The sequence below is a fragment of the Camelus ferus genome, chromosome 10 (assembly GCF_009834535.1).
Source record: "Camelus ferus isolate YT-003-E chromosome 10, BCGSAC_Cfer_1.0, whole genome shotgun sequence".
NCBI lineage: Eukaryota > Metazoa > Chordata > Mammalia > Artiodactyla > Camelidae > Camelus > Camelus ferus.
Window position 1 is genome coordinate 32,123,453 of NC_045705.1, and position 11,297 is coordinate 32,134,749.

At 39.2% G+C, this 11,297-nt stretch overlaps 2 protein-coding genes across 2 annotated transcripts; both read left to right on the forward strand.

Annotated features, from left to right (window-relative positions):
- The first annotated feature begins 2,972 nt into the window (after positions 1–2,972).
- Positions 2,973–3,979, forward strand: LOC102505258 (olfactory receptor 5L1). Its single transcript, XM_006179017.2, has one exon. It carries the CDS (start codon positions 3,044–3,046, stop codon positions 3,977–3,979), a length of 936 nt encoding a protein of 311 aa, XP_006179079.2. The 5' UTR covers positions 2,973–3,043.
- A 6,373-nt stretch (positions 3,980–10,352) lies between these two features.
- On the forward strand, positions 10,353–11,297 carry LOC102504992 (olfactory receptor 5D16). Its single transcript, XM_006179016.1, has one exon. The coding sequence runs from the start codon at positions 10,353–10,355 to the stop codon at positions 11,295–11,297; it is 945 nt and encodes a 314-aa protein (XP_006179078.1).

Here is an 11,297-nt window from a genome sequence, read left to right on the forward strand (position 1 = left end):
TTTCATCATAATAAAAGTAAAGGGGAATAGAAACTGTCAGAAATTGTGCTGTAATTGTAATGACACACAGATCTTTAAGCCAGTTTCTCGCAATAATCTTTCATTATTTTTTTAAGTCAGGCATTAAGGAAAAGCCTTCCAATTTTATTGAAGGCCAAAGTTTTGAAGATTGAGTCTTTTAAAAGAATTTGTTACCCAATGTGTCAGATTGCTTTGGCAGAAGTCTGGTGGGACTTCAGATCCTACGACCTCCGGGGAGGAGTTTTGAGGATAAGTCAGGCAAAGTTTATAAGACATATTCATATATTTCATAACAGAAATGTGATCTCTGGTTCATAAAACAGTGTTTGGATGCAGGTGCAATGCTCTGCAATTCATCATGAACTCTGGAAGGACTTATAACATGTACCAAGTCAGAATAGTTTTTTCCCCTGTTTATATCACACAAAAGTCATTCACTGAGTCCCCAGATGACGTTGTTTTGTTTGTATCTTGTTGATATCCCAAAGGGGTTATTGATTGGTTTTGGAAGCAAGGAATATGAGCGCCAAGGATGCACACACATAAAATCATGGAGCCCATCACGTTTTCCATCATAGCATCTTCAGGAACAGAGGAAGCAATGTCTACCCCACAGGTCGGTTGGCTGGACTACACTCTGGTTTGGGGAGATTGGACTGAATATTTCCTGGGATGTAGAGGCTGGTTTGTTTGTTTCTCATGGGAGTAGTTATTATAGCCACGTAGAAGAGAAGGAGGAACTGTAAAGGAAGACAGTAGTATTAGATAAATTTTTAAAAGTCTGTTTTTAGCCACCTCTTAGAGAGTTTTTTAAGAAATGCCGTGTTTGGGGCACTAAACACGTTTTGTAAAAGCAGTTTCCCTTTGTGTATTGAGAAAATATCTCAATGAGAAACCAAGCAATTTCATCTGCAGAAACAAGTATCTTGTAACAGCTAGTAATGTAGGAGGGGAAAGAGTGTAACAAATCAGAAAAAAAAGCCTGACTTCTCTTCCCTCCCCTCCTCCTCCCCTCTCACATGGACTCCATCCGTGGAACCTGGTCAAGACAGGATGGAGCTTCTCCTGACAGTCACTCTGATGCTGCGTGGTAGTGAGGGGTCCTCACAGACACGTGAACCACCCCTGAAGCAGAACGGACAGGACTTACTTTGACTTTGTGCCAAAGGGACTTTGTGATGTCCCTCCATGGCGGATTTCTCAATCTTGGCACTATTGACATTTTGGGCCAGATCACATTTTGGTATTTGCTTTGTTGTGAGTACGTGTGCAGAGTTGAGGTGGCGGGTGGGGAGGGGGTGACTCTGTGACGTGCCTTGTACAGGGCTTAGCAGCAGCATCCCTCGTCTCTATGCACCGGATGTCAATTGCATCCCTCTGTATTGGCAGAACCAGCAGCGCCTCCAGACATTGCCACATGTCCCGTGGGGATCACAGTTACTCTTGGTTAAAAACCACTTCTCTGTAAGTGATCAGCAGCCTGATTTTTCATCTTTAGACTAAAAAACAGGAGAAGGCTTTCAAAATTACATATTACTTTGTACTCAGAAAAAGACAACTGACTTTTACTGGCCTTTGAAGGGAATAGAAACACATCATCGGAATAATTATTTGTTTTTAAGCTGGAATTTCTTAATTCACATATCCTTCACCTCTTTGAATTTATTTGAAGAATGAGGCAAATATCTGGTTGTGCTGGGTTTTAGTCCAGATTTTCTTTCCTCCAGAAATAACCAACTTGTGTCTCTTAATCATTTTATAGTTACCAAGGGTTAGGAGAGAGAATAAATGAACATGTTTTTACCTTCTGTAGGCATTTTCTACATGTCTAAGGCTTTGCACGTATCCCTCCTTTATTTAAAGAAAAAAAAATCACACCACCCCATAACACTTATGTTTTGTGAGAATTGAGGCAAGTTTCCACATTGCTTTTTTTAAGTTATTGGTGTAAAATATTTATGTTTCATGGATGTTGTGAGAATTAAACATACACTACAACTTATGTGTAAATATCCAATATTGTATCTTAGCAATCTGGATTTCTGTTTTTTTTAACTTGCCATTTTATCATAGTCATTTTACAGGTCATTAAAAGTTCTTCAAAATGCTGCATAATTTGTTTTTTTACATGTGAAATTAATACTTTTATTATTTTATCAACATACATGAGAAGTTTTTTATTATATGTATATGCCATAACTTTATTTCCCTGTGGTTTGACACTTTATTTTTAAGTTTTGCTGTCATAAATAAGGCTGCAATGTAGCAGCAAGCATTCCTTTTAATTTCATATTCACAATTTTGATTAGTTCCTCAAATAGATTTAAAAGAATGAATTAATTTGTCAAATAGATCTTTATGAGGCTTCAGAGTCACAGAAAGTTTATATCTGAGTAACAGTTCCCTGAACAATGACCAACATTGTATAGCATAATTAACAAAATCATTATACTAATTTTATAGAAAAAATGCTAATATAGAGCATAAAACCAACCTTCTCTATCTAAAGTATACTGATAAAAATGAACACTTACAGGTTAACAATTGTAAATAAGCATAAAAATTCACTTCAATTCAGCAGAGAAAAAAATAAATTTCTTATGTAGTATTTTAAACAATTATTTCCTGGGACTCCAAAATTTCTGTAAGTGATTAGAGTCTGCCAGTAAAAAGGAATTTAAAATTAATTTTAAAAAGGAATTTATAATTAATTTTAAAAACTATGGCTAATTAAATAATATTTGATGTCTTTCTACTGATTCAATTCCAAGCTCTAAATTATGTAAAACTAGTTTAAGGAATCACATGGGCTCTAATGAGAGTGAATGCTTTTGTAGGACCTGAGAATTAAACTGTAAGGTCTATGAATTTGTGTGCCAGCAACATCTTATTTCTTTGCTGAAAAAAGAAATTAACTATTCCACTTATTCTCATGTCTTCTTTAGGAGAGAGTCACAACTGGATTTGGGATGATATAATGGAGAATAACATGTATTTTTTCCAGCCCCAATAAAGTGCAGACATGGGGAAGGAAAACTGCACCACCGTGACCGAGTTCATTCTCCTCGGGTTCTCAGATGCCCCTGACTTGAGAGTCTTCCTCTTCCTGGTGTTTCTCGTCATCTACGGAGTCACGGTTTGGGGCAACCTGGGCATGATCGCACTGATTCAGGTCAGCCCTCGGCTCCACACCCCCATGTACTTTTTCCTCAGCCACTTGTCCTTTGTGGATTTCTGTTACTCCACCGTCATTGTGCCAAAGATGCTAGACAGTATCTTCAAGGACGACAAAACCATTTCCTTCCTGGGATGTGCTGTGCAATTCTACTTGTTCTGCACGTGTGTGGTAACCGAGGTCATCCTGCTGGCTGTGATGGCCTATGACCGCTTTGTGGCCATCTGTGACCCTCTGCTGTACATGGTGACCATGTCCCGAAGCCTCTGTGTGGAGCTGGTGTCTTGCTGCTACCTCTGTGGGACTGTGTGTTCTCTGATTCACTTGGGTTTAGCTCTTAAGATCCCATCCTACAGATCAAATGTGATTAACCACTTCTTCTGTGATCTTCCCCCGCTTTTATCTCTTGCCTGCTCTGACGTCACTGTGAATCAATTGCTGCTATACGTTGTGGCCACTTTCAATGAGATCATCACCATCGTGATCATCCTCACCTCCTACTTGTTTATTCTCATCACCATCCTGAGGATGCCCTCTGCAGAGGGCAGGTCTAAAGCCTTTTCCACCTGTGCCTCCCACCTCGCAGCCATCATTGTCTTTCATGGGACAATCCTTTTCATTTATTGCCGCCCCGGTTCTGGCAGCAGTAGGGATGCTGACAAAGTGGCCACGGTGTTCTACACTGTGGTGATTCCCATGCTGAACCCCCTGATCTATAGTCTGAGGAACAAGGACGTGAAGGAAGCCCTCAGAAAAGTGGTGAACTCCACAATACTTTCCTAGAGAACAGTTTTCTAGCAGAACTCAAAGCCCAAAAGTGGAGGCTGGTGGAATGGTGAACTGATGGGCTGCACTGTTGGAAAGGGGAGAACAGTCAAGAAGTTAATAGTTACGAGTGAGGTTTTTTTGACTCACTTATCTTTGCTTCCTCAATTTACAAGTTTAGGATTGAATATATCTCAAAATGTGCAGCCTAATACTTTCCTTTTATTCAATCTAAAATGTTTTAAGTAGAACTGGTTAGTGTATTATGAAAGCACACCTGTTTAACTTGCTGTAAAACCTTCATGAGCTTAATGAAGAATTTGCAAGAATCACATTTTATTTTAGTATCCATTGTGGGGACGGTGACTCATTTCAAAGCTGAATATTTGTTATTTTACAATGAAAAACACATCTTTACCAGTTTATACACAGAATGAGATTTCATATATATATAGATCCTCTTTATTGTTTATTTCTTGGTTCCTTTATTGTCTATTTTCCAAATTTTATTCATTTATATCATTACTTAGTGAAGGTGCTGGGGATCGAACCCGGGACCTCATGCATGCCCTCTACTGCTGACCTGTACCCACACCACCTTTATTATTTTTTGTCATCATTGCAGTGTCCAGTGTTTTTAGAACTTCATATATTATCACATCTGAAAAATAGAGACATTAATAATAATTCTTTCACAGAAATTTTAGGAAAATTAAATAACAGGTCATGTGCAAGTAGCTTGGAATAATCCTGGTACATTAGTCCTCTATCTGTCTGTGTATGTGTGTGTGTGTGTGTGTGTGTATGTGTGTGTGTATGTGTGTGTGTATGTGTGTGTGTATGTGTGTGTGTATGTGTGTCTGTGTGCATGTGTGTGCATGTGTGTGCATACAGGCATATCCTGTTTTCTTGACCTCCATGTCTCTTCTCTGAATTCTTTCTGCCATGGCACAGGAACCTAGTCTCCCTGGTAACAGACACAATTCAAACTTTGTGACATTTGTAAACCAAATGCAACAGACTGTGGTGGTCACCCTTTAAGATCTACCTAAGTAAAATTCCATGGAATTCATGTAAATGGATCTAATCATTTCTCTTCAATTTCTGAAATAATAATTCTTATATTTTCCTTGGCTGCTTTCAGTCTTAGTAACTAAGATTGTAACTGATCAGGACCCTGTGGGGCCTTCCCAGGGGAGACCCCTCCTTCATACTCTCTGCTTTATGTCCTCTCTGGAACTCCAAGATAATAGTGTCAGATGCACATTTCCTGAGTCATTTTACACATGTGAAAACCCCCCACCAAAAGAAGGATGTTAACTACTTCATAAGCACATGGCTCCCAGGCCCCTTGGAGCCTACAGGTTGATAATATTAACTCCTATGACACAGCCCTGTTAACCTCACCATCAACCAATCAGAGAATCATGCACAAGCTGATCTCATGGCCCGGGACACTGGCTCTCTCCCCCGGCTTTTAAAAATGCTTTTCTGAAACCCTTTGGGGAGTTCAGGGTTTTAGAGCATGAGTCACCCTTTCTCCTTGTGTAGGGATCTTAAAATGCAATAAATGCTGCACCTTCCCTCGTCGCAACCCTCTCAGTAGGTTGGCTTCTCTGCACGTGGGCAATCAGACTCAAGTTTGTTTCCATAACTAAGATGATACTTTTCTGGGAAGCTTGTTCCAAAAGGAATGTTTGGCATCAAAAATGAATTATCTTTGCAGTTGGTGACTTTGGTGATGAGACAGAATGGAAAAGGTAACTCAGAATTTCCGAAGTGGGTGAGGGAGAGGCGTATGTTACTGCCACGGAGACGCAGATAAAGTGTTAAACCCTTTCTGTGCTTTCCATCTTGATCAAATAAAATGATATTTTCCAAGCACACAAATCAGCAAGAAAAAGTGATAACCATATCCCACTGTGGCTCAAGCAGTAATTTAAAAAAAAGATGATTCATAGAAATTATGACTTTCAAAGAAGAATGACTTTGATCTGGAGGAGGCAGAAAAAGTCTAATGGAAGGGCTCATGCCTCAGCAGTGTTCTGTGAGCAGAGGAAACAAGGCTGATGAGATCTTGCATCAGTGTGCAGATCTGTGAGGTAGCATATCTCCATTAATAGAAAGAGATGTAAATACAGATATACATATGGAAACAGTGATATTTAGAGGGTGAAATTTGTACAGAGAGTGGAGATAGATAAGTCTAGCAGAGAAAGCCTTGGAGGATACTTTTAGAAAGTGGGTAATGCACCTGTCAATGTCTGTGAGTTGTTCGCATTTACAATCTGGAGACTGACCTGGTCATTGTAGCTTTCATGTATTTATTTTAATTTAGCTTATACTTATTTAACGTATTTATTTTTGTAATGGGGGATATATTCCCATGATCTACTTCTCTTCCCTCTGCCCTGTGAAAAATACCTAATACACATATACTTCTAGACGTATTTTATACATATTCAAGCATGTATCTAAAGGAAGGCTGATTTACCATGTAAAGAGTTATTTTAGTGACAGTGTAGCAGATATAAGAGGGTGAATCTATAGACTTAAAGGCCATTTTGGAGCTTACAGAACAGTGCAAGTGTAAAATAACAAAAAAATATGATCTAAAGAAATGTCAGTGATGATAGAGAAGACAGAATGAATAGTTTTGTGGAAATGTGATGTTTTAGGGGCTACAGAGCCCTGGATGAAAGCTTTATAATAAAGTGGATGTAAAGATGAGCTCATGTTATGAACATTATACAATGTATTTGCTTATCAGGTATCCAGAATGTTTGCAATAATTTTAGAAACTCTAATATACCAGTTCTAGCCAGATGTAGCTGCTTCTGGGGACCAAATTCGCCTTTGTGGTCCTATCATCGACATACATGATGAGATGCTTTGCCAGTAACACCCGTGGTGGGACCATGACAAAGTAGCTGAGGTCCTGAGGGCAGGATCTTCCCACTCTTCAGTGTGGTTAGTGTAACCAGGAGCAGTTATGCCTTACAGAGGTCAAGAGCATAGTAGAAACTTAAGAAATAGTTGTTAAAAAAGAAATTCTGCATGATCTCACTAGCATGTGCAATCTAAAACTGTCAGACTCTTAGAAACAGAAAGCAGAATGGTGATTGTCAGGGCTGGGAGGAGGGGGAATGGAGAGACATTGGTCAAGGGGTAGAAAGTTTCAGTTACACAGAATGAATAAATTCTGAACATCAATGTACAACAGTGTCACTATAACACTGTATTGGGTTCGTGAAACTTGCTAAGAGGGTAGAACTTAAGTGTCCTCAACAGAAAACAAAAACAAATGAAAAGAAAAAGGTAACATGTGAAGTGATGGATGTTAAGTAGCTTGATTGTGGTGATTATGTCACAATGTATATGTATATCAGAACATCAAATTGTACACCTTAAATACATATAATTTTTATTTGTCAATTATACTCAATAAATCTAAAAAGCAATTCAGACAGAATAAACAATATACCAAAAAATTCAGCTGTGTAATAAAGATAATTTCTGCCCTGACTTGCATTATACAAAAAATGTTGGTGTCTATGGCAATGATCACGGAGCATGGAGAGAAGGAGGCGTTTGAACTTTTATTAATGTTCATATAAAATGTTTCTAAGGTTGCTATTTGCTTTCATTCAGATTTTCCAAGAAAACTGGATTACATCAGAGAACAATTATTAATTTTAATTGCTTGTTTTGAGGCCTTTGAAGAAGGCAGGCAATTTTCTCTAGGGTCCTGAAGCCAGTGGGAGTGGAAATAGACATAAATACGAATTCAGCCTCTCCCTCAAACCAGCGAGCCCTCCAGAGGCCAGAGAGGGGCTACCTTTTCCACCAGCAGGTTTGTTTTTTTTTGTCTGAAAAAATATACATGTTCTTTATCGTGTAAGCTATCTAGAAGATACCTTGGGCTCAGTCATTGTGTCATGAGAAAAATCACTTTGGGCAAATTTTGAGCCACTGCAAACATTAAGTCTTTAGAAGAGGAAGCCCACACTTTCTACAGTTTTGTAGAAAGGGCCTGACTTAGCTAAGCTCCTTCATGGCTGTGTCCTCAACAAGTGTTTCCTGGGGGTGGGGGTGGGGGCAGAAGGACCCTGAGAGTTCTCAGGTGTATGTCTTTCTGCATCTGGAAAATTTTGGACAATAGGCAGGTATTTAAATAAAATTGAGTTAAAAGGAATAAAATGAACCTTCTGGAGAAATAGAATTAACAGGATGAGCTCTAAATAAGATTTCAAAGCATGGGGAAAAATATGGGCTCACAAGAGCGAAAAGAATAAAAGGGAAGAGATTATTAGAAGCTTTTTAGACACCATGTTTCCCAGATTCAAGGATAATGCAAATTGTTTAGTTCATTTAATAGCATCGTTTGGGAAATAAGAAGCAGTTTTAAGTCAGACAGAAGAAACTTTAAAACCTTCCAGAATCAAGTAAATAAGACCGTAGCTCTCAACTACATGCATTTATTGACCTGCCTCCCCCACAGGGACATTTGACAATTTCCTGAGACTCTTGATTGTCACAATGGAGGGACGAGGGGTGAGGGTGGTACTGCCATCTAGTGGACAGAGGCCAGAGATGCTGCTATACATGGTAAGATGCCCTGAGTGGTTAGTTCCCCATAAAAAGAATAATCCAGCACAAGGTATTGAGGTTGAGAGACTCTGAAAAATATCACTGATAAAGATTTTTATAATATTGAGAGCTGACTAGGAAGTACTGCCTTCTGATTGATCCTTAAATTCTTGGGTATCTGAACACATAGGGCCATCAAGGATGCTCAGTGTTGTATAGGACCATCACCTTTTAGAGATGGAATGGTGAAAACTGTCTGGTTCTAGGGTTGTAGAAACAGAGAGGACATTACCAGAAATATCAGCCTGAGAAAGAAGTCTTCATTATAAAGGAAGGTTTTATGACTGAAAGAATTCCTTGAATGTGTGACTTACAGGACTAACGGAAAGTTCCAAGTGGGGTATGTTGTTCACCGTAACATTCTGAATTCTTCCAGATATAGAGTTGCCAGATTGAGCAAACAAAAATACAGAATTTTAAGTTTAATTTGAACTCCTGATAAGCAATGAATAATTTTTTTTGGTATCAGTGTCTCCGTATAATATTTGGGATATACTTATAGCAAAAATTCATTATCTGTGTGACAGTCAGATGTTCCTGTGCTTCCTGTCTAGGCACCAGTTTGAAAAGTCCCACCATTCTCTCTGTAGTAAGAACTCCTGTATCATAAATGTCTTCAGAGTGTGGAGAATCTTAATTCCATTCATTCTTTTGACAGGTAATAGAGGCACAGATTGAGTATTCTGGGTGTCTTAAGGAAAGAAAAGAGAAGGGCCTAGAAAAAGCAAGTGTCAGTGTTTAAGGGTTTTAACCAAACTTATTCCTCAACAGGGGTGTTTTTCTAACATCCATTCTCTATGCTTCATCTTGACACAGACCTTCAGAACATCTCTGTGCCCCTCAACGCATTCGATGGAGTAATTTTCATAGTTTCATAGTATAAAGTGTGTCTTTAAAGTGGCCGAAAGAATTAGCAAAACGAAGGCTGAAAATGTGATCTTTACAAAGTAAAAATGCTAATGTCTCAATCTGTACTGTGGATCGGAGCCTGGTGTGGAGAGAAGGGTACATGACTGGGAATGAAGGAATCTCGGTTCTAGTTGTCGGCTGATCACCCAGTATCTACGTTATTGGGCAAGTCATGGCTTCTTCAGATTTCTCTTTGCTCATCTGTAGAAAAAAGCAGTTCAATAGAGATTATTTATTTAAATATATAAACCAATATTTACTTTGCTATCTGGCCTATTCAACCAAAAAGAAGTATGACGGTTAAAGTGCTAAACTGATAAAATACGGGTAGAAGTAAGTGTACAGATTACTCTTTCTTTATGTCACTAATATGCACATATTTTATATAGAAGTTAGTTATGATTATAGAAGTTATTTCAGATGCTTCCACTTTACATTAGTAACTTAGGACTTACTGAAAGTAATTTCATTTCGCAGAATTCATGAGGTTCAGTGAGATGAGAATGTCTTACATGAGGGTTTGATTACAGGTTGCCATTTAAATTGCTCAAGCTCATAATTATTACATTTGTATGCCTTTAACATTGTATTTCAGCACAGGAGCAGCATTTGTATAACGCTGAGAAAGTAAAATTAACTAGCAATTCTTTCCTGAAACTTTAGATATTCCAGCCTTCGACGCTGAACACCTACAAGGATTATAACATGGGTTTATTTTATCTCACTTTATATCCCTTCTAAACGGAGCATAGGTAAGCATGCTTCGTGTGTCAGTCACTCTCCATAATATATTATTTCCAAGACTGATTTTCAGGTCCTACCATCAGGAAACATGTTTCTGGCCAAAAGAAATGTAACTGCTGGGACCACGTTCACCCTCTTGGGTTTCTCAGATTACCCAGAACTGCAGGTCCCCCTCTTCTTGGTATTTCTGGCCATCTACAGCTTCAGTGTGGTAGGGAATCTCGGCATGATTGTGATCATCAAAATTAACCCCAAACTGCACACCCCCATGTACTTTTTTCTCAGCCACCTCTCTTTTGTGGATTTCTGCTATTCCTCCATCATTGCTCCCAAGATGCTGGTGAACCTACTTGCAGAAGACAGAACCATTTCATTTTCAGGATGTATGGGGCAATTCTTTTTCTTTTGCACCTTTGTGGTGACTGAATTAATTCTATTTGCTGTGATGGCCTATGACCGCTTCGTGGCCATTTGCAACCCTCTGCTCTACACGGTCGCCATGTCCCAGAAGCTCTGCGCCATGCTGGTGGCGGTATCATATGCCTGGGGAGTGGCCTGCTCCTTGACACTCACATGTTCTGCTATCAGATTATCTTTTCGAGGTTTCAACACAATCAATCACTTCTTCTGTGAGCTCTCCTCCCTGCTCTCCCTCTCTTGTTCTGATCCGTATCTCAGCCAGTTGCTTCTTTTCACTGTTGCCACCTTTAACGAGGTGATTACACTGCTCATCATTCTCACGTCTTATGTGTTCATTGTTGCCACCACCCTGAAGATGCATTCAGCTGGTGGGCACCACAAAGTCTTCTCCACCTGTGCCTCCCACCTGACGGCTATCACCATCTTCCATGGCACCATCCTCTTCCTCTACTGTGTGCCCAACTCCAAAAACTCCAGGCACACAGTCAAAGTGGCATCAGTGTTTTACACTGTGGTCATCCCCATGTTGAATCCCCTGATCTACAGTCTGAGAAATAAGGATGTCAAGGATACAGTCAGCAAAATAATGAAAATGAAATTGTTTCCATATTGA